The sequence below is a fragment of the Oncorhynchus mykiss genome, chromosome 29 (genome assembly GCF_057628025.1).
Source record: "Oncorhynchus mykiss isolate SJ-2025 chromosome 29, ASM5762802v1, whole genome shotgun sequence".
In the NCBI taxonomy this organism is placed as follows: domain Eukaryota; kingdom Metazoa; phylum Chordata; class Actinopteri; order Salmoniformes; family Salmonidae; genus Oncorhynchus; species Oncorhynchus mykiss.
Window position 1 is genome coordinate 7,152,584 of NC_143050.1, and position 23,572 is coordinate 7,176,155.

Consider the following 23,572-nt stretch of genomic DNA (forward strand, 5'->3'; position numbering starts at 1 on the left):
GCTATGTGCATGTACACGTACAGTGGGGCAAAAAAGTATTTAGTCAGCTACCAAGTTCTCCCACTTAAAAAGCTGAGAGAGGCCTGTCATTTTCATCATAGGTACACTTCAACTATGACAGACAAAATGAGAAAAAAAATCCAAAAAATCACATTGTAAGATTTTTAATGAATTTATTTGCAAATTATGGTGGAAAATAAGTATTTGGTCAATAACAAAAGTTTATCTCAATACTTTGTTATATACCCTTTGTTGGCAATGACAGAGGTCAAATGTTTTCTGTAAGTCTTCACAAGGTTTTCACACACTGTTGCTGGTATTTTGGCCCATTCCTCCATGCAGATCTCCTCTAGAGCAGTGATGTTTTGGGGCTGTTGCTGGGCAACACGGACTTTCAACTCCCTCCAAAGATTTTCTATGGGGTTGAGATCTGGAGACTGGCTAGGCCACTCCAGGACCTTGAAATTCTTCTTACGAAGCCACTCCTTCGTTGCCCGGGCGGTGTGTTTGGGATCATTGTCATGCTGAAAGACTCAGCCACATTTCATCTTCAATGCCCTTGCTGATGGAAGGAGGTTTTCACTCAAAATCTCACGATACATGGCCCCATTCATTCTTTCCTTTACACGGATCAGTCGTCCTGGTCCCTTTGCAGAAAAACAGCCCCAAAGCATGATGTTTCCACCCCCAGGCTTCACAGTAGGTATGGTGTTCTTTGGATGCAACTCAGCATTATTTGTCCTCCAAACATGACGAGTTGAATTTTTACCCAAATTTTGGTTTCATCTGACCATATGACATTCTCCCAATCTTCTTCTGGATCATCCAAATGCTCTCTAGCAAACTTCAGACAGGCCTGGACATGTACTGGCTTAAGCAGGGGGACACGTCTGGCACTGCAGGATTTGAGTCCCTGGCGGCGTAGTGTGTTACTAATGGTAGGCTTTGTTACTTTGGTCCCAGCTCTCTGCAGGTCATTCACTAGGTCCATCCGTGTGGTTCTGGGATTTTTGCTCACCGTTCTTGTGATCATTTTGACCCCACGGGGTGAGATCTTGCTTGGAGCCCCAGATCGAGGGAGATTATCAGTGGTCTTGTATGTCTTCCATTTCCTAATAATTGTCTCCCACAGTTGATTTCTTCAAACCAAGCTGCTTACCTATTGCAGATTCAGTCTTCCCAGCATGGTGCAGGTCGACAATTTTGTTTCTGGTGTCCTTTGACAGCTCTTTGGTCTTGGCCATAGTGGAGTTTGGAGTGTGACTGTTTGAGGTTGTGGACAGGTGTCTTTTATACTGATAACAAGTTCAAACAGGTGCCATTAATACAGGTAATGAGTGGAGGACAGAGGAGCCTCTTAAAGAAGAAGTTACAGGTCTGTGAGAGCCAGAAATCTTGTTTGTTTGTAGGTGACCAAATACTTATTTTCCACCATAATTTGCAAATAAATTCATTAAAAATCCTACAATGTGATTTTTTGGATTTTTTTTCTCATTTTGTCTGTCATAGATGAAGTGTCTATGATGAAAATTACAGGCCTCTCTCATCTTTTTAAGTGGGAGAACTTGCACATTTGGTGGCTGACTAAATACTTTTTTGCCCCACTGTACTTGTCCACTGTATGTGGTGTGTTCCTGTAATCCATCACACTGAGTAGGTACTATGTTCAAATGCTATGGAGGGGTTTAAACATTGGTACGTTTTCAAAAGCTCTTGGAAACTGTTGGTGAAGATGTTTCTGTTCCCGAAGATTAATGACTCGCTTGATGTTGGTCTACGTTCAATCAATCAACAATGTTTTCTTGTTACTATGAGGAATGTATTTGTTGAAGAATCTGACGCGCAGGTCACAATCTAACCATTCCTTCCTGTTTAGCACTTGATGTTTAATAAGAGATGACGTGTTGCGTTTAGACAACCAACAACCCAATAGAAGTCACAGTGTTGTACTACATCTGCGTGTCCAGGTTTACGCGACAAACCATCTCTAGCAGACGATAGAGCTCTGTGATCTGCCAATACTTTGGCGCAACAACGCAATTGTCTAACCAGCACCCCACAACTGCAGGATGTATGATGACTTTGCGATGTTTGGGTCCCATGATTAGAGGTGTCTAAGGTAAAGAAGTTTCTGGAGAGTGAGGTTCATATTCTCCAGGAGGAAGAGATCAAGAAACTCGTAGAGGGAGGTTAGTCGGTCGGAGATGTAAACAAGCAAACAAACAAAACAAATGACTTATGGGTGGCATGACAACCGCATGTATACCGTCACCCGTTTCCCCGGGCAACCAAAACGGCTACCTCTCCTTACAACCTCTCTTTGTAACAAGCATCCCATAGTATGAAAACTGATAGAGGTCCCGTCTGGCAACTTTTCTTTTTGAGGATTGTGAATATAAAGCCTGGACATTTTTATTTTATTTTTATTAGGGATAAATGATTTTATGAAGATTAAAGTTTCGGAAAATAAAAAGGCTATTATTCTTGAACTCAAAATGCTCCAAACTCTGCAGCTAATAACATTCATACACCTACAATATAATTTTTTATAGTATGATATATACAACACAGTTGAACTAATCAGATCCTAAACCCTGAAAACAAAGCAGTAAACCCAATCCAAAGACAAAAGATGAATGGTATTATCTGCTGTGAAGGGACCTCCTGCATGTGTCAGTCATCTAGATGATTCTGGGCTAATTGCACTGTGTTATGGCAGATTCACCCCTGCTCTTGGTAGCTAAGAGCAGATGTGTCCATTAAAACCCTGTTACTGTGATAAAGTAACAGGTAGATAGATATACCTCTTTCAGAGCATTGTTTTATTTTCTGAAGCAAGATCGTCCTAAAATTATAATCAATAAAATTGTATGCTAGGGTGTATCTGCCAAAAAAACACATTTGCAAGTCTCGGGAAGGGAATTGTTTGCCTCTTCTACCCTGTTGTTTTTTATTTTTATGTAAGGTTGTATTTTTTTTTGTCTGCAATATTCTCTGACTGAAATTGTCATGTATACATATTGATGCCTAATTATTCACGAGCCCATATCTAATTGGTGAAACAACCATTCTAGAAGGGACATTTTTATGGCGTTAATAATTTTACCATTATGACATATATAATCATTAAGAATGTGTCACAAATGGCATCAGATTCCCTATGAAGTGGACTACTTTGGACCAGAGCTATGGGCCCAGGACAAAAGAAGTGTATAAAATAATAATAATAAATAATCAATTCTACTTTTATATAATGAATAAGGTGCCATTTGAGACGCCATGTTGGTAATGGTACAAAGACGTTCCTCAAACAAAGCTCTATATGTATTCATATTAGATCATGTATTGGATAACCTCCATACACTACTTCAATATCTACACACTACTCCAACCTCCATACACTACTCCAACCTCAATACACTACTCCAACCTCCATACACTACTCCAACACTACTCCAACATCAATACACTACTCCAACCTCCAATACACTACTCCAACCACCATTCACTACTCCAAAATCCATACACTACTCCATACACTACTCCAACATCAATACACTACTCCAACCTCCATACACTACTCCAACATCTACTCCAACATCAATACACTACTCCAACCTCCATACACTATTCCAACACTACTCCAACATCAATACACTACTCCAACCTCCATACACTACTCCAACCTCAATACACTACTCCAACATCTACTCCAACATCAATACACTACTCCAACCTCCATACACTATTCCAACACTACTCCAACATCAATACACTACTCCAACCTCCATGCACTACTCCAACACTACTCCAACACCAATACACTACTCCAACCTCCAGGCACTACTCCAACACTACTCCAACACCAATACACTACTCCAACCTCCATATACTACTCCAACACTACTCCAACATCAATACACTACTACAACCTCCATACACTACTCCAACCTCCATATACTACTCCAACACTACTCCAACATCAATACACTACTCCAACCTCCATACACTACTCCAATCTCCATACACTACTCCAACACTACTCCAACCTCCATACACTACTCCAACCTCCATATACTACTCCAACACTACTCCAACATCAATACACTACTCCAACCTCCATACACTACTCCAATCTCCATACACTACTCCAACATCTACACACTACTCCAACACCAATACACTACTCCAACCTCCATATACTACTCCAACACTACTCCAACATCAATACACTACTCCAACCTCCATACACTACTCCAATCTCCATACACTACTCCAACATCTACACACTACTCCAACATCAATACACTACTCCAACATAAAATACACTACTACAACAACCATACACTACTCGAACATCTACACACTACTCCAACAACCATACACTACTCCAACAACCATACACTACTCCAACCTCCACACACTACTCCAACCTCCATACACTACTCCAACATCTACACACTACTCCAACATCAATACACTATATCAACAACCACACACTACTCCAACCTCCAAACACTACTCCAACCTCCACACACTACTCCAACCTCCACATACTACTCCAACATCTACACACTACTCCAACATCAATACACTACTCCAACCTCCATACACTCCATACACTACTCCAACATCTACACACTACATAAATACACTACTCCAACATCCAGACACTACTCCAACATCAATACACTACTCCAACATCAATACACTACTCCAACATCAATACACTACTCCAACCTCCACACACTACTCCAACCTCCACACACTTCTCCGACCTCCATACACTACTCCAACATCCCTACACTACTCCATATACTACTCCAACCTCCATACACTACTCAATATTAATACACTACTCCAACCACCATACACTACTTCAACCTCCACACACTACTCGAACCTCCACACACTACTCCAACATCAATACACTACTCCAACATCCACACACTACTCCAACCTCCACACACTACTTCAACCTCCACACACTACTCAAACCTCCACACACTACTCTAACCTCCACACACTACTCTAACCTCCACACACTACTCCAACATCTGTGCACTACTCCAACCTCCATACCCTACTCCAACCCCCATACACTACTCCAACCACCAAACACTACTCCAACCACCATACACTACTCCATACACTACTCCAACCTTCATGCAATACTCCAACATCCATAACCTACTCAGACCGCCATACAGTACTCCAAAATCCCTACACTACCCCATACACTACTCCACCCTCCACACACTACTCCATACACTACTCCATTATCAATACACTACTCCATATACTACTCCAATGTCAATACACTACTCCATATACTACTCCAATATCAATACACTACTCCATATACTACTCCAATATCAATACACTACTCCATATACTACTCCAATATCAATACACTACTCCATATACTACTCCAATGTTAATACACTACTCCATATACTACTCCAATATCAATACACTACTCCATATACTACTCCAATGTCAATACACTACTCCATATACTACTCCAATATCAATACACTACTCCATATACTACTCCAATGTCAATACACTACTCCATATACTACTCCAATATCAATACACTACTCCATATACTACTCCAATGTCAATACACTACTCCATATACTACTCCAATATCAATACACTACTCCATATACTACTCCAACCACCATACACTACTCCATACACTACTCCATACACTACTCCATACACTACTCCATTATCAATACACTACTCCATATACTACTCCAATGTTAATACACTACTCCAACCACCATACACTACTCCAACCTCCATACACTACTCCATACACTACTCTAACATCTGTGCACTACTCCGACCTCCATACACTACACCATACACTACTCCAACCACCATACACTACTCCAACCTCCATACAATACTCCAACCACCATACACTACTCCATACACTACTCCATACACTACTCCATACACTACTCCATTATCAATACACTACTCCATATACTACTCCAATGTTAATACACTACTCCAACCACCATACACTACTCCAACCTCCATACACTACTCCATACACTACTCTAACATCTGTGCACTACTCCGACCTCCATACACTACACCATACACTACTCCAACCACCATACACTACTCCAACCTCCATACAATACTCCAACCACCATACACTACTCCAACCTCCATACACTACTACAACATCCGCACACTATTCCAACCTCTATACACTGCTCCATACACTACTCCAACCTCCATACACTACTCCAACCACCATACACTACTCCAACCTTCATACAATACTCCAACCACCATACACTACTCCAACCACCATTCACTACTCCAAAATCCATGCATTACCTCATACACTACTCCAACCACCACACACTACTCCATACACTACTCCGACCTCCATACACTACTCCATACACTACTCCAACCACCATGCACTACCCCATACACTACTCCAACCACCATGCACTACTCTATACACTACCCCATACACTACTCCAACCTCCATACACTACTCCATGCACTACTCCAACCACCACAGACTACTCCAACCACCACAGACTACTCCAACCACCACACACTACTCCAGCCTCCATACTCTTACTCCATACACTACTCCGACCTCCATACACTACTCCATACACTACTCTAACTACCATGCACTACTCCATTCACTACCCAATGCACTACTCCAACCTCCATACACTACTCCAACCTCCATACTCCGTCTGTCTGTCTGTCTGTCTGTCTGTCTGTAAGGCTATGTGCTTGTATCACTTCTGCTCTGATGGGTAATGGTGCCTGTTGTAAATTCTGAATGGATTGGTCCAATTCTGTAACGGTGGGGTGTGTTTGTATGTGCGTGCGGTGGTGGACTAGCAAGCATAGCCAGGTGTGTTTGCGGTGGTGGACTAGGAGGCATAGCCAGGTGTGTTAGCGGTGGTGGACTAGGAGGCATAGCCAGGTGTGTTAGCGGTGGTGGACTAGGAGGCATAGCCAGGTGTGTTAGCGGTGGTGGACTAGAAGGCATAGCCAGGTGTGTGTGCTAGTGGTGGTGGACTAGGAGGCAAAGCCAGGTGTGTGTGTGTTAGAGGTGGTGGACTAGGAGGCGTAGTCAGGTGTGTTAGCGGTGGTGGACTAGGAGTCATAGCCAGGTGTGTTAGCGGTGGTGGACTAGGAGGCATAGCCAGGTGTGTTAGCGGTGGTGGACTAGGAGGCATAGCCAGGTGTGTGTGTGTTAGCGGTGGTGGACTAGGAGGCATAGCCAGGTGTGTGTGTTAGTGTTGGTGGACTAGGAGGCATAGCCAGGTGTGTGTGTGTTAGTGGTGGTGGACTAGGAGGCATAGCCAGGTGTGTTAGCGGTGGTGGACTAGAAAGCATAGCCAGGTGTGTTAGCGTTGGTGGACTAGGAGGCATAGCCAGGTGTGTGTGTTAGTGTTGGTGGACTAGGAGGCATATCCAGGTGTGTGTGTGTTAGCGTTGGTGGACTAGGAGGCATAGCCAGGTGTGTTAGCGGTGGTGGACTAGGAGGCATAGCCAGGTGTGTTAGCGGTGGTGGACTAGGAGGCATAGCCAGGTGTGTTAGCGGTGGTGGACTAGGACGCATAGCCAGGTGTGTGTGTTAGTGGTGGTGAAGTAGGAGGCATAGCCAGGTGTGTGTGTTAGCGGTGGTGGACTAGGAGGCATAGCCAGGTGTGTTAGCGGTGGTGGACTAGGAGGCATAGCCAGGTGTGTTAGCGGTGGTGGACTAGGAGGCATAGCCAGGTGTGTTAGCGGTGGTGGACTAGGAGGCATAGCCAGGTGTGTGTGTTAGTGGTGGTGGACTAGGAGGCAAAGCCAGGTGTGTGTGTGTTAGCGGTGGTGGACTAGGAGGCATAGCCAGGTGTGTTAGCGGTGGTGGACTAGGAGGCATAGCCAGGTGTGTTAGCGGTGGTGGACTAGGAGGCATAGCCAGGTGTGTGTGTTAGTGGTGGTGGACTAGGAGGCATAGCCAGATATGTGTGTGTTAGCGGTGGTGGACTAGGAGGCATAGCCAGGTGTGTTAGCGGTGGTGGACTAGGAGGCATAGCCAGGTGTGTGTGTTAGTGGTGGTGGACTAGGAGGCATAGCCAGGTGTGTTAGCGGTGGTGGACTAGGAGGCATAGCTAGGTGTGTTAGTGGTGGTGGACTAGGAGGCATAGCCAGGTGTGTTAGCTGTGGTGGACTAGGAGGCATAGCCAGGTGTGTTATCGGTGGTGGACTAGGAGGCATAGCCAGGTGTGTGTGTTAGTGGTGGTGGACTAGGAGGCATAGCCAGGTGTGTGTGTTAGCGGTGGTGGACTTGGAGGCATAGCCATGTCTGTGTGTACTGTATCTGTCTGTATGTCAGTACATGTTGTTTAGTCATTACATGACTTCAACACCCCTCCACCCCTCTCCACTGTCACTCTTAAGGTGCAACCGGATACACAACGGTCACCAAGCTCATCGAGCCTCAGGTCATTGAGGGTAAGGCCACCTTAAATATCTCATCTCTATCTCATCTCTATCCTCTCCTCTTATAAATGCGTAATAGTTCCTTGCTCGGTCAGGAGACATCAACATAGCCGTTAACCCTTCAGTGTTTGCAGATATGAAGAAAGTCAGATACAGGTTTTAACCAAAATGGCGGAAAGTTCCATGTTGGATTGTGAAGTGGAGTCATCAAATCAAATCAAATCAAATGTATTTATATAGCCCTTTGTACATCAGCTGAGATCTCAAAGTGCTGTACAGAAACCCAGCCTAAAACCCCAAACAGCAAGCAATGCAGGTGTGGCTAGGAAAAACTCCCTAGAAAGGCCAAAACCTAGGAAGAAACCTAGAGAGGAACTAGGCTATGTGGGGTGGCCAGTCCTCTTCTGGATGTGCCGGGTGGAGATTATAACAGAACATGGCCAAGATGTTCAAATGTTCATAAATGACCAGCATGGTCCAATAATAATAAGGCAGAACAGTTGAAACTGGAGCAGCAGCACGGCCAGGTGGACTGGGGACAGCAAGGAGTCATCATGTCAGGTAAGTCCTGAGGCATGGTCCTAGGGCTCAGGTCCTCCGAGAGAGAGAAAGAAAGAGAGAATTAGAGAGAATTAGAGAGAGCACACTTAAATTCACACAGGACACCGAATAGGACAGGAGAAGTACTCCAGATATAACAAACTGACCCTAGCCCCCCGACACATAAACTACTGCAGCATAAATACTGGAGGCTGAGACAGGAGGGGTCAGGAGACACTGTGGCCCCATCCGAGGACACCCCCGGACAGGGCCAAACAGGAAGGATATAACCCCACCCACTTTGCCAAAGCACAGCCCCCACACCACTAGAGGGATATCTTCAACCACCAACTTATCATCCTGAGACAAGGCTGAGTATAGCCCACAAAGATCTCCGCCACGGCACAACCCAAGGGGGGGGGGTTGTGCTAACAAACCTGACTTCTTCAGATCTGCAAAGACTAAAGGGACAGTAGGGTATAAGACCAGGACTAGGGGTCTGTATTCTACAGTAGGATATAAGACCAGGACTAGGGTCTGTTTCTGTAGTGGAACCTTTATCCTACAATATGAAACTGTATCTGTGGATCCACGAATCCTCCATTTTGAGTCTAACAGCTCCATTTTCCTTCCGCAGGCCCAGATTTCGCTAAGATCACCACCATTCACGGCAACCCGGAAATGATTGCCCAAGAGTCAGAGAGGATCACCAAACTAATCCAAGGTCAGAACCTAATTTGAGATAAAGAAAGTTTTCTGGCCTTAAAACAAGTCCTAATCAAATCACCAGAGCGTTGTTTAATCTCTGTCTACCATCTCTGTTAATTATCTCTGTAAACCACCTCTGTTTAGCATCTCTGTTTACCATCTCTGTTAACTGTTAAACCTAAACACACAATGCAATAACACAATTAGCTATGCAAGATGTCTTGACACTTGGGTATTCTGCAGCTCAAATACACATTTTAAGTTGCTATTGGCATTTTTGCATTGTGTGCTTGCATAAAATATAGATTAGGATTTAGGCGATTAGGTAATTTACTGTTATCTCTCTCTATACATGGAGGCAACAGGGGGCAGTTTGAGTAATGGATTGTTATCTCTCTCTCTCTCTCTCTGTCTCTCTCTCCGTCTCTCTCTCTTTCTCTCTGTCTCTCTCCGTGTCTCTCTCTCTCTCTCTCTCTCTCTCTCTCTGTCTCTCTCTGTGTCTCTCTCTCTCTATTTCTCTGTCTCCCTCTTTATTTCTCTCTCTCTCTATTTCTCTATTTCTCTCTCTCTGTCTCTGTCTCTCTCTCAGATGGAGGCAGTAAAGGTGCCCCAGGTAAATAAATAGATGACAACACACTCTCTCTCTCACAACACACACAGAGGTGGAAAAAGTACTCGATTGTCATACCTGATATTTAACAAACCACTTTTTTTCATCACGTTATACTCACTTAATGTATATCTCTATGTTAAACATCTCTATTAACTACCTCTGTTAAATATCTCTGTTAAACATCTCTGTTATACTCACGTAATGTATATCTCTATGTTAAACATCTCTATTAACTACCTCTGTTAAATATCTCTGTTAAACATCTGTGTTATACTCACTTAATGTATATCTCGCTGTTAAACATCTCTGTTAACCACCTCGGTTAAACATCTCTGTTAAACATCTCTGTTATACTCACGTAATGTATATCTCTATGTTAAACATCTCTATTAACTACCTCTGCTAAATATCTCTGTTAAACATCTCTGTTATACTCACGTAATGTATATCTTGATGTTAAACATCTCTGTTAACCACCTCTGTTAATCACCTGTGTTAACAATCTCTGTTTACCATCTCTGTTAAGCCTAAACACACAATGCAAAAATACAATTAGCTATGCTCGATGTCTTCCCTGCAAAGCATTGCACATTTTGGGCTCCACACTTTTGGGTATACTGCAGCGCAAATATGGGACAGTTTGAGTAATGGAGTGTTCTCTCTCTCTCTCTCTGTCTCTCTCTACAGATGGAGGCAGTAAGGGTGCCCCGGCCAAAAGATCCCCAGGTAAATAAATAGATGACAACACACTCTCTCTCTCTCTCTCTCTCTCTCTCTCTCTCCGTCTCTCTCTCTTTCTCTCTCTCTCTATTTCTCTCTCTCTCTCTCTCTCTCTCTCTCTCTCTCTCTCTCTCCGTCTCTCTCTCTCTTTCTCTCTCTCTCTCTGTCTCTCTCTCTTTCTCTCTGTCTCTCTCCGTGTCTCTCTCTCTCTATATATACAGATGGAGGCAGTAAGGGTGCCCCAGGTAAATAAATAGATGACAACACACTCTCTCTCTCACAACACACACAGAGGTTGAAAAAGTACTCAATTGTCATACTTGAGCAAAAGAAAAGATACCTTTTATATAAAATGATTTGAGTAAAAGTGAAAGTAACCCAGTAAGATTCTTCTTGAGTAAAAGTCCCTTCCTCGATCATCTCCCGGTCTCTTTACTGTTTCTCTTTTCATCTTGTTTTGTTTTTCTGTCGCAACGTTATCCTTTCTTTCGCTCTCTTCTTCCTGTTTCTATCATTTTCTTCTTCACTCCTTTCTACTCTCGTTCTCCTCATGGTTCCCTTTGTCTCTCCGTCTCCTTTTCTAAAGCTGGTGTTAGGAGGAGGAAGGCAAGGCTGGTGAGACGCCACAACAACCAAAACCCACGTCCGGCCCTGACCCGTCCAAACCAGCTAAGACCAGTCCAGACCAGTTCAAACCAGCTAAGACCAGTCCAGACCAGTCCAAACCAGTAAGGACCAGTCCAGACCAGTCCAAACCACACCAGCCCTGCAGGAATCCATTTCCAGATCATTATTGAGGCACAGCAAGGAACACAACAACACTTTCTATGTTCCCTTGATGGGAAAAGAGAAAGTATGAAAACATGTCTGTTTGAAAAGATGTTGATAATACTTATTTTCAAACTATTTTGTTCTCTGGGCAGAGGTGAATAATGAACTTAACCTACAGTAGAGTGAAACAACTGGACCAATGGTGTCGGACATGATGTGTTTTAACAATGCTAAGATAATCGGTGTTCCTACATGATGTGTTTTAACAATGCTAAGATAATCGGTGTTCCTACATGATGTGTTTTAACAATGCTAAGATAATCGGTGTTCCTACATGATGTGTTTTAACGATGCTAAGATAATCGGTGTTCCTACATGATGTGTTTTAACAATGCTAAGATAATCGGTGTTCCTACATGATGTGTTTTAACAATGCTAAGATAATCGGTGTTCCTACATGATGTGTTCTAATAATGCTAAGATAATCCGTTTTCTTACTTGTAAGTAATATTTGAATGCAAGGACATGTACTTTTAATAACTTTTATGAACTTTTACTGTGGTGCAGATGAGGTAGAAGGTTTGAAATAATATTTCTACAACGGAAAGATGATGATGTTTGTTAGTTTTTTTTGCTCAGTTTAGTTTAATTGATGGCTTGATCTGGAAGACATTTTGTATGTTTTATAATGGTGCTGGCATTCTGTATTACGGATTAATCTTGACCAATAGGAATGAAGCATTGTGTATTATGGATGCATCTCAACCAATAGGAACTAAGCATACTATTACAAATGCATCTCAACCAATAGGAACTATGCAATACTAATGCTGTACGTTATCTAAACTTAATTAACAACCAACCAAACAGAATCCTGTTTCGATAGTTTAGTTCCGTATCAGAATGGATTATTTTCTGATTTCCTGTTTTAATTGGTTTGTGTTGATCTTTTAGCGAGGCTTCCTGCTGTTAGAACTGTTGATGTTCAGCTGTACCATTATACCTTTGCAATCTATGCACCTTTTTACCTCTGTGTCGTTTTGAAAATAAATGTTCAATAAAAGTTACAGTTGAATGTGAAGATCTTCTTGGTTTTTTTATCATACCGGTACGTTTGGTCATATAAGATCAATTCTGGAAATCCTGGTTGGGAAGAATTCGGATTCCTTGCCTATTTCCTCATGATTAAAACAAATTTGTATTTCTGGAAAAACTGGGAATTATGGGAAACCTAAAGACAAGGCTCTAATGTCGGCTCTGTGAACACACTTGAATCATCTGACTAAGGGACAAGAGAGGACAGAGACTAGTCCCAGTGTTTACCATGAGTGTTATCTTAGTGAACGTCAGGGAAATCGCCTTTAAAAGGCACGTTGTCGACAGTGCGGTGCGCTTGATGACATTGTGCAATTGATTGAATCCTGCCTTGGACAGGCTTCACATGCTCTTGGAACCCTGTGACATCACTCTGCTCGGGACCTTGTGACATCAGTCTCCTCGGAGTCAAAACTTCAGACTCCGACGACATGACGTGAGAAATAGCAGCAGATCATCAAAGCATTATGAAAACCACTGGTAGATGCTTTGTGTCTTTCATCACTGGTAGAGGCTTTGTGTCTGTCATCACTGGCAGAGGCTTTGTGTCTGTCATCACTGGCAGAGGCTTTGTGTCTTTCATCACTGGTAGAGGCTTTGTGTCTGTCATCACTGGCAGAGGCTTTGTGTCTGTCATCACTGGTAGATGCTTTGTGTCTGTCATCACTGGTAGAGGCTTTGTGTCTGTCATCACTGGTAGAGGCTTTGTGTCTGTCATCACTGGCAGAGGCTTTGTGTCTGTCATCACTGGTAGAGGCTTTGTGTCTGTCATCACTGGCAGAGGCTTTGTGTCTGTCATCACTGGTAGAGGCTTTGTGTCTGTCATCACTGGCAGAGGCTTTGTGTCTGTCATCACTGGCAGAGGCTTTGTGTCTGTCATCACCGGCAGAGGCTTTGTGTCTGTCATCACTGGTAGAGGCTTTGTGTCTGTCATCACCGGCAGAGGCTTTGCGTCTGTCATCACTGGCAGAGGCTTTGTGTCTGTCATCACTGGTAGAGGCTTTGTGTCTGTCATCACTGGCAGAGGCTTTGTGTCTGTTATCACTGGCAGAGGCTTTGTGTCTGTTATCACTGGTAGTTGCTTTGTGTCTGTCATCACGGGCAGATGCTTTGTGTCTGTCATCACTGGCAGAGGCTTTGTGTCTGTCATCACTGGCAGAGGCTTTGTGTCATCACTGGCAGAGGCTTTGTGTCTGTTATCACTGGTAGATGCTTTGTGTCTTTCATCACTGGCAGAGGCTTTGTGTCTGTCATCACTGGCAGAGGCTTTGTGTCTGTCATCACTGGCAGAGGCTTTGTGTCTGTCATCACTGGTAGAGGCTTTGTGTCTGTCATCACTGGCAGAGGCTTTGTGTCTGTCATCACTGGTAGATGCTTTGTGTCTGTCATCACTGGTAGAGGCTTTGTGTCTGTCATCACTGGCAGAGGCTTTGTGTCTGTCATCACTGGTAGAGGCTTTGTGTCTGTCATCACTGGCAGAGGCTTTGTGTCTGTCATCACTGGCAGAGGCTTTGTGTCTGTCATCACTGGTAGAGGCTTTGTGTCTGTCATCACTGGCAGAGGCTTTGTGTCTGTCATCACTGGTAGAGGCTTTGTGTCTGTCATCACTGTTAGAGGCTTTGTGTCTGTCATCACTGGCAGAGGCTTTGTGTCTGTCATCACTGGTAGAGGCTTTGTGTCTGTCATCACTGGCAGAGGCTTTGTGTCATCACTGGCAGAGGCTTTGTGTCTGTCATCACTGGCAGAGGCTTTGTGTCTGTTATCACTGGCAGAGGCTTTGTGTCTGTTATCACTGGTAGATGCTTTGTGTCTGTCATCACTGGCAGAGGCTTTGTGTCTGTCATCACTGGCAGAGGCTTTGTGTCTGTCATCACTGGCAGAGGCTTTGTGTCATCACTGGCAGAGGCTTTGTGTCTGTTATCACTGGTAGATGCTTTGTGTCTTTCATCACTGGCAGAGGCTTTGTGTCTGTCATCACTGGCAGAGGCTTTGTGTCTGTCATCACTGGCAGAGGCTTTGTGTCTGTCATCACTGGTAGAGGCTTTGTGTCTGTCATCACTGGCAGAGGCTTTGTGTCTGTCATCACTGGTAGATGCTTTGTGTCTGTCATCACTGGTAGAGGCTTTGTGTCTGTCATCACTGGCAGAGGCTTTGTGTCTGTCATCACTGGTAGAGGCTTTGTGTCTGTCATCACTGGCAGAGGCTTTGTGTCTGTCATCACTGGCAGAGGCTTTGTGTCTGTCATCACTGGTAGAGGCTTTGTGTCTGTCATCACTGGCAGAGGCTTTGTGTCTGTCATCACTGGTAGAGGCTTTGTGTCTGTCATCACTGGTAGAGGCTTTGTGTCTGTCATCACTGGCAGAGGCTTTGTGTCTGTCATCACTTGTAGAGGCTTTGTGTCTGTCATCACTGGCAGAGGCTTTGTGTCATCACTGGCAGAGGCTTTGTGTCTGTTATCACTGGTAGATGCTTTGTGTCTTTCATCACTGGCAGAGGCTTTGTGTCTGTCATCACTAGCAGAGGCTTTGTGTCTGTCATCACTGGCAGAGGCTTTGTGTCTGTCATCACTGGTAGAGGCTTTGTGTCTGTCATCACTGGCAGAGGCTTTGTGTCTGTCATCACTGGTAGATGCTTTGTGTCTGTCATCACTGGTAGAGGCTTTGTGTCTGTCATCACTGGCAGAGGCTTTGTGTCTGTCATCACTGGTAGAGGCTTTGTGTCTGTCATCACTGGCAGAGGCTTTGTGTCTGTTATCACTGGCAGAGGCTTTGTGTCTGTTATCACTGGTAGATGCTTTGTGTCTGTCATCACTGGCAGAGGCTTTGTGTCTGTTATCACTGGCAGAGGCTTTGTGTCTGTTATCACTGGTAGATGCTTTGTGTCTGTCATCACTGGCAGAGGCTTTGTGTCTGTTATCACTGGCAGAGGCTTTGTGTCTGTTATCACTGGTAGATGCTTTGTGTCTGTCATCACTGGCAGAGGCTTTGTGTCTGTCATCACTTGTAGAGGCTTTGTGTCTGTCATCACTGGCAGAGGCTTTGTGTCATCACTGGCAGAGGCTTTGTGTCTGTTATCACTGGTAGATGCTTTGTGTCTTTCATCACTGGCAGAGGCTTTGTGTCTGTCATCACTAGCAGAGGCTTTGTGTCTGTCATCACTGGCAGAGGCTTTGTGTCTGTCATCACTGGTAGAGGCTTTGTGTCTGTCATCACTGGCAGAGGCTTTGTGTCTGTCATCACTGGTAGATGCTTTGTGTCTGTCATCACTGGTAGAGGCTTTGTGTCTGTCATCACTGGCAGAGGCTTTGTGTCTGTCATCACTGGTAGAGGCTTTGTGTCTGTCATCACTGGCAGAGGCTTTGTGTCTGTTATCACTGGCAGAGGCTTTGTGTCTGTTATCACTGGTAGATGCTTTGTGTCTGTCATCACTGGCAGAGGCTTTGTGTCTGTTATCACTGGTAGATACTTTGTGTCTGTCATCACTGGTAGAGGCTTTGTGTCTGTCATCACTGGCAGAGGCTTTGTGTCTGTCATCACTGGTAGAGGCTTTGTGTCTGTCATCACTGGCAGAGGCTTTGTGTCTGTCATCACTGGCAGAGGCTTTGTGTCTGTCATCACTGGCAGAGGCTTTGTGTCTGTCATCACTAGCAGAGGCTTTGTGTCTGTCATCACTAGCAGAGGCTTTGTGTCTGTCATCACTATCAGAGGCTTTGTGTCTGTCATCACTGGCAGAGGCTTTGTGCCTGTCATCACTGGCAGAGACTTTGTGTCTGTCATCACTTGCAGAGGCTGTGTGTCTGTCATCACTGGTAGAGGCTTTGTGTCTGTCATCACTGGCAGAGGCTTTGTGTCTGTCATCACTAGCAGAAGCTTTGTGTCTGTCATCACTAGCAGAGGCTTTGTGTCTGTCATTACTGGCAGAGGCTTTGTGTCTGTCATCACTGGCAGAGGCTTTGTGTCTGTCATCACTGGCAGAGGCTTTGTGTCTGTCATCACTGGTAGAGGCTTTGTGTCTGTCATCACTGGCAGAGGCTTTGTGTCTGTCATCACTGGTAGAGGCTTTGTGTCTGTCATCACTGGTAGAGGCTTTGTGTCTGTCATCACTGGCAGAGGCTTTGTGTCTGTCATCACTTGTAGAGGCTTTGTGTCTGTCATCACTGGCAGAGGCTTTGTGTCATCACTGGCAGAGGCTTTGTGTCTGTTATCACTGGTAGATGCTTTGTGTCTTTCATCACTGGCAGAGGCTTTGTGTCTGTCATCACTAGCAGAGGCTTTGTGTCTGTCATCACTGGCAGAGGCTTTGTGTCTGTCATCACTGGTAGAGGCTTTGTGTCTGTCATCACTGGCAGAGGCTTTGTGTCTGTCATCACTGGTAGATGCTTTGTGTCTGTCATCACTGGTAGAGGCTTTGTGTCTGTCATCACTGGCAGAGGCTTTGTGTCTGTCATCACTGGTAGAGGCTTTGTGTCTGTCATCACTGGCAGAGGCTTTGTGTCTGTTATCACTGGCAGAGGCTTTGTGTCTGTTATCACTGGTAGATGCTTTGTGTCTGTCATCACTGGCAGAGGCTTTGTGTCTGTTATCACTGGCAGAGGCTTTGTGTCTGTTATCACTGGTAGATGCTTTGTGTCTGTCATCACTGGCAGAGGCTTTGTGTCTGTTTTCACTGGCAGAGGCTTTGTGTCTGTTATCACTGGTAGATGCTTTGTGTCTGTCATCACTGGCAGAGGCTTTGTGTCTGTCATCACTTGTAGAGGCTTTGTGTCTGTCATCACTGGCAGAGGCTTTGTGTCATCACTGGCAGAGGCTTTGTGTCTGTTATCACTGGTAGATGCTTTGTGTCTTTCATCACTGGCAGAGGCTTTGTGTCTGTCATCACTAGCAGAGGCTTTGTGTCTGTCATCACTGGCAGAGGCTTTGTGTCTGTCATCACTGGTAGAGGCTTTGTGTCTGTCATCACTGGCAGAGGCTTTGTGTCTGTCATCACTGGTAGATGCTTTGTGTCTGTCATCACTGGTAGAGGCTTTGTGTCTGTCATCACTGGCAGAGGCTTTGTGTCTGTCATCACTGGTAGAGGCTTTGTGTCTGTCATCACTGGCAGAGGCTTTGTGTCTGTTATCACTGGCAGAGGCTTTGTGTCTGTTATCACTGGTAGATGCTTTGTGTCTGTCATCACTGGCAGAGGCTTTGTGTCTGTTATCACTGGTAGATACTTTGTGTCTGTCATCACTGGTAGAGGCTTTGTGTCTGTCATCACTGGCAGAGGCTTTGTGTCTGTCATCACTGGTAGAGGCTTTGTGGCTGTCATCACTGGCAGAGGCTTTGTGTCTGTCATCACTGGCAGAGGCTTTGTGTCTGTCATCACTGGCAGAGGCTTTGTGTCTGTCATCACTAGCAGAGTCTTTGTGTCTGTCATCACTAGCAGAGGCTTTGTGTCTGTCATCACTATCAGAGGCTTTGTGTCTGTCATCACTGGCAGAGGCTTTGTGCCTGTCATCACTGGCAGAGGCTTTGTGTCTGTCATCACTTGCAGAGGCTGTGTGTCTGTCATCACTGGTAGAGGCTTTGTGTCTGTCATCACTGGCAGAGGCTTTGTGTCTGTCATCACTAGCAGAAGCTTTGTGTCTGTCATCACTAGCAGAGGCTTTGTGTCTGTCATCACTGGCAGAGGCTTTGTGTCTGTCATCACTGGCAGAGGCTTTGTGTCTGTCATCACTGGCAGAGGCTTTGTGTCTGTGTCATCACTGGTAGAGGCTTTGTGTCTGTCATCACTGGCAGAGGCTTTGTGTCTGTCATCACTGGCAGAGGCTTTGTGTCTGTCATCACTAGCAGAGGCTTTGTGTCTGTCATCACTAGCAGAGGCTTTGTGTCTGTCATCACTATCAGAGGCTTTGTGTCTGTCATCACTGGCAGAGGCTTTGTGCCTGTCATCACTGGCAGAGGCTTTGTGTCTGTCATCACTTGCAGAGGCTGTGTGTCTGTCATCACTGGTATAGGCTTTGTGTCTGTCATCACTGGCAGAGGCTTTGTGTCTGTCATCACTAGCAGAAGCTTTGTGTCTGTCATCACTAGCAGAGGCTTTGTGTCTGTCATCACTGGCAGAGGCTTTGTGTCTGTCATCACTGGCAGAGGCTTTGTGTCTGTCATCACTGGCAGAGGCTTTGTGTCTGTGTCATCACTGGTAGAGGCTTTGTGTCTGTCATCACTGGTAGAGGCTTTGTGTCTGTCATCACTGGCAAGGGACATTTTTGTAGTGGTTGATACGTTTTTCGTAAGGGAAAATCAAGTCTGACACTTCAGAAGCCTTTTTAAACTACAATTAATCTACAAGTATAACATATCCTGTATTGCAGAAAAGTTATCGTGCAACAGGGTGATCAAATTAAGATCCTACATTTGTAGTGTAATGTTTTACCAAAATGTATTTTGTTTAGTTTCTAAAGCATGGTTTAATTAAATTCACAAGATACACGGGTGTCGTAGTGTACAGTTGAAGCCATGCTGCAGCACATCTGTTACCTGGGGCGTGTGTATGTGTGTGTGTGTGTGTGTGTGTGTGTGTATGTGTGTGTTTGTGTGTGTGTGTGTGTGTGTGTGCGCGTGCGCGTGCATGTGTGCGTGTGTGTGTGTGTGTGTGTGCGAGAAAGAGAGTGAACGTGAGCGTATGTGTTGGTGTGCTGCCCAGGTTGTGTAGAAAAATACATTGACAGAACATGAGATCAAGCACAGTTGATTATGACATAAATTAATTTAGCTTGGCTGTTGCCTTGGTGCTCCGAGTGTGTTTAACCTATCTGAGGATAGAGAGAGAGAGAGAGAGAGAAAATAAAAATGAATAAAGATTATCTGTGATGATTGACATCCCATGCAAATCTCCACATCTAAACTCTCCTGTTAATGGGGTTGGATAAACATCCCGTGCTCGACTACACTAATGCCTGTGCTGGGTGGGCGGTATTCATGAACGGCTGTTACCATTCTGTTCACACGTGGCTTGAAAATACAAGTAATATATCTGAAAAAAATATATAATGATTTCTAAACAGACTCTAAAAACATAGTTTTTTGGGAATTATTATGCCGCACATATTATTTTTGTTCCCAAAGACAGATGTTGTTTTTTTTTCAACAGTGATTCATGTCCTGTAATATCACTTTGGGGGAATTTCGAATCACACCTTTTCCCTGACAGTAAAATGGAATGGGACACAATGGCTGTCAGACACTATTCACTATAGGGATTTAGTCCTAGGTAGTGTACTATATAGGATATAGGGAGCCATTTCAGGCATAACCCGTGTGTCCATTGGAATGTGATTCTACTTTGGATTTGCTCATCTGATTCCGAGAGAGAGAGAGAGAGAGAGAGAGAGAGAGAAATACAGGGAGAGAGAGAGAGAGAGAGAGAGAGAGAGAGAGAGATAAATACAGTGAGAGAGAGAGAGAGAGAGAGAGAGAGAGAGAGAGAGAGAAAGAAAAACAGAGAGAGAGAGAGGGCAAACAACCAATGAGCATGGCTATAGGCTGCCAGCAATCATGAGATATCTGTTAGAGCTGATGTCCTCTGGGACGTCATTAAGATGATCATCCACAGACACATGCTTGGCCGAGTCAGCGCATCATTAACGGAGAAGGACAGAAACTTGTTCACATCTGGGGATGTTGAAGCTCGTATGATTCCCTGTGCTGTAAACACAAATTATAACCCTGCAAGGCTGGACTTCTCCAACCTACCGACAGGGAGCGAGCAACAAATGGTGTGATAACAAGTGATGTCATTACAGTAGAGATATGAAGCTGATGATCTTTATGAGTTTATTACACATAGTGCAGGCTCTAATGACTTGTCAGTTTAATACACATGCTACAGGCTCTAATGACTTGTCAGTGTATTACACATAGTGCAGGCTCTAATGACTTGTCAGTGTATTACACATAGTGCAGGCTCTAATGACTTGTCAGTGTATTACACATAGTGCAGGCTCTAATGACTTGTCAGTGTATTACACATAGTGCAGGCTCTAATGACTTGTCAGTGTATTACACATAGTGCAGGCTCTAATTACTTGTCAGTGTATTACACATAGTGCAGGCTCTAATGACTTGTCAGTTTATTACACATAGTGCAGGCTCTAATGACTTGTCAGTGTATTACACATAGTGCAGGCTCTAATGACTTGTCAGTGTATTACACATAGTGCAGGCTCTAATGACTTGTCAGTGTATTACACATAGTGCAGGCTCTAATGACTTGTCAGTTTAATACACATAATGCAGGCTCTAATGACTTGTCAGTGTATTACACATAGTGCAGGCTCTAATGACTTGTCAGTTTAATACACATAATGCAGGCTCTAATGACTTGTCAGTGTATTACACATAGTGCAGGCTCTAATGACTTGTCAGTTTAATACACATAGTGCAGGCTCTAATGACTTGTCAGTGTATTACACACAGTCTGTTTTCATGGTAGGCTAGAGGAACAAACTTGCTTGAGAAAAAATGCATAGCTCTTGACGTTTAAAGGTAATTCACGCTTGAGCCAACATCCACAGTGTTTACTGTGAGTGCGTTCTGTGCTAACATCAGGGAGCTTTTAAAATTCCATTTTTTTTTGTGTGACTGTAGGATCCTTAGGGAGTAACACATTGAGAAAATATCCTGTGGATTCACGGCTACGCCCATCCTCTCTAATCAAGGGTTAATTTGTCATTATAAACCGGGTGGCTCGAGCCCAGAATTCTGATTGGCTGACAGAAACTTTGTGTTACGTGGTACGTAAGAACAGCACTTAGCCGTGTTACATTGCCGATTTACCACACCGTATTCCTTAATTAACCTATGGTTCTTGTAATTAACAAATGTTGTCATCACGGAATCCATTTGGAGCTTGCTGTAAGCAAGACCTGTCACGGTTGTCGTAAGGAGGAGACCAAGGTGCAGCGTGAAATACCCAAGGAAGACAAAATACCAAAGGAATATGGCTGCCTAAATATGGTTCCCAATCAGAGACAACGATAAACAGCTGCCTCTGACTGAGAACCAATCTAGGCAACCATAGACATAAAAACACCTAGACTGGGTACCCATAAACATACAAAAACCCAAGATTGTTACGGTGCGTGAATGAGGACCCAAAAGCAAATTAACGTAAACAGAGCTTCTTTAATAACAAAACAAACGTAGGCTCAGATGGACCGGCAGATTCCGACAGGACAGGACAAGGTTGCAGCAAACATGACGATAGTCTGGTTCAGGCATGAATAACACAAACAAGAATCCGACAAAGACAGAAACAAAAACAGAGAGAGATATAGAGGACTAATCAGAGGGAAAAGGGAACAGGTGGGAAAAGGGGTGACGAGGTAGTTAGGAGGAGACAAGGAACAGCTGGGGGAAAGAGGGGGAGAAAAGGTAACCTAAAACGACCAGCAGAGGGAGACAGGGTGAAGGGAAAGGACAGAAACAAGACACAACATGACAATACATGACAGTACCCCCCCACTCACCGAGCGCCTCCTGGCGCACTCGAGGAGGAAACCTGGCGGCAACGGAGGAAATCCTCGATCAGCGCACGGTCCAGCACGTCCCGAGAGGGAACCCAACTCCTCTCCTCAGGACCGTACCCCTCCCAATCTACTAGGTACTGATGACCACGGCCCCGAGGACGCATGTCCAAAATCCTACGGACCCTGTAGATGGGTGCGCCCTCGACAAGGATGGGGGGGGGGGGGAGACGAGCGGGGGCGCGAAGAACGGGCTTGATACAGGAGACATGGAAGACCGGGTGGACGCGACGAAGATATCGCGGAAGAAGAAGTCGAACTGCGACAGGATTAATGATTTGAGAAATACGGAATGGACCAATGAACCGCGGGGTCAACTTGCGAGAAGCGGTCTTAAGGGGAAGGTTCTGAGTGGAGAGCCAAACTCTCTGACCGCGACAATATCTAGGACTCTTAGTTCTACGCTTATTAGCAGCCCTCACAGTCTGCGCCCTATAACGGCAAAGTGCAGACCTGACCCTCTTCCAGGTGCGCTCGCAACGTTGGACAAAAGCCTGAGCGGAGGGGACGCTGGACTCGGCGAACTGAGATGAGAACAGCGGAGGCTGGTACCCGAGGCTACTCTGAAAAGGAGATAGCCCGGTCGCAGACGAAGGAAGCGAGTTGTGGGCGTATTCTGCCCAGGGGAGCTGTTCTGACCAAGACGCAGGGTTGCGAAAAGAAAGACTGCGTAAGATGCGACCAATAGTCTGATTGGCCCGTTCTGCTTGACCGTTAGACTGGGGGTGAAAGCCGGAAGAGAGACTGACGGAAGCCCCAATCAAACGGCAAAACTCCCTCCAAAATTGAGACGTGAATTGCGGACCTCTGTCCGAAACGACGTCTGACGGAAGGCCATGAATTCTGAAAACATTCTCGATGATGATTTGTGCCGTCTCTTTAGCAGAAGGAAGCTTAGCAAGGGGAATAAAATGAGCCGCCTTAGAGAACCTGTCGACAACCGTAAGAATAACAGTCTTCCCCGCTGACGAAGGCAGTCCGGTGACAAAATCTAAGGCGATGTGAGACCACGGTCGAGAGGGAATGGGAAGCGGCCTGAGACGGCCGGCAGGAGGGGAGTTACCGGA

At 44.9% G+C, this 23,572-nt stretch overlaps 1 protein-coding gene across 11 annotated transcripts in view; it reads left to right on the top strand.

Moving 5' to 3' along the window:
- The window catches only part of postna (periostin, osteoblast specific factor a), an 86,060-nt gene extending 73,134 nt beyond the window's left edge, over positions 1-12,926 (top strand). For 2 of the 11 annotated variants that reach the window (XM_036967317.2, XM_090226404.1), the window contains 6 exons: positions 2,109-2,189; positions 8,452-8,505; positions 9,671-9,757; positions 10,331-10,354; positions 11,042-11,080; positions 11,661-12,926. In XM_036967317.2, coding sequence (XP_036823212.1) covers positions 2,109-2,189; positions 8,452-8,505; positions 9,671-9,757; positions 10,331-10,354; positions 11,042-11,080; positions 11,661-11,806 — 431 coding nt within the window. In that variant the 3' untranslated portion in view covers positions 11,807-12,926. Of the gene's footprint in view, positions 1-2,108; positions 2,190-8,451; positions 8,506-9,670; positions 9,758-10,330; positions 10,355-11,041; positions 11,081-11,292; positions 11,343-11,660 lie in introns of those variants that run through there. The other 9 variants (XM_036967320.2, XM_090226406.1, XM_090226405.1 and 6 more) reach the window with 7 other exon arrangements.
- The last annotated feature ends 10,646 nt before the right edge of the window (positions 12,927-23,572 follow it).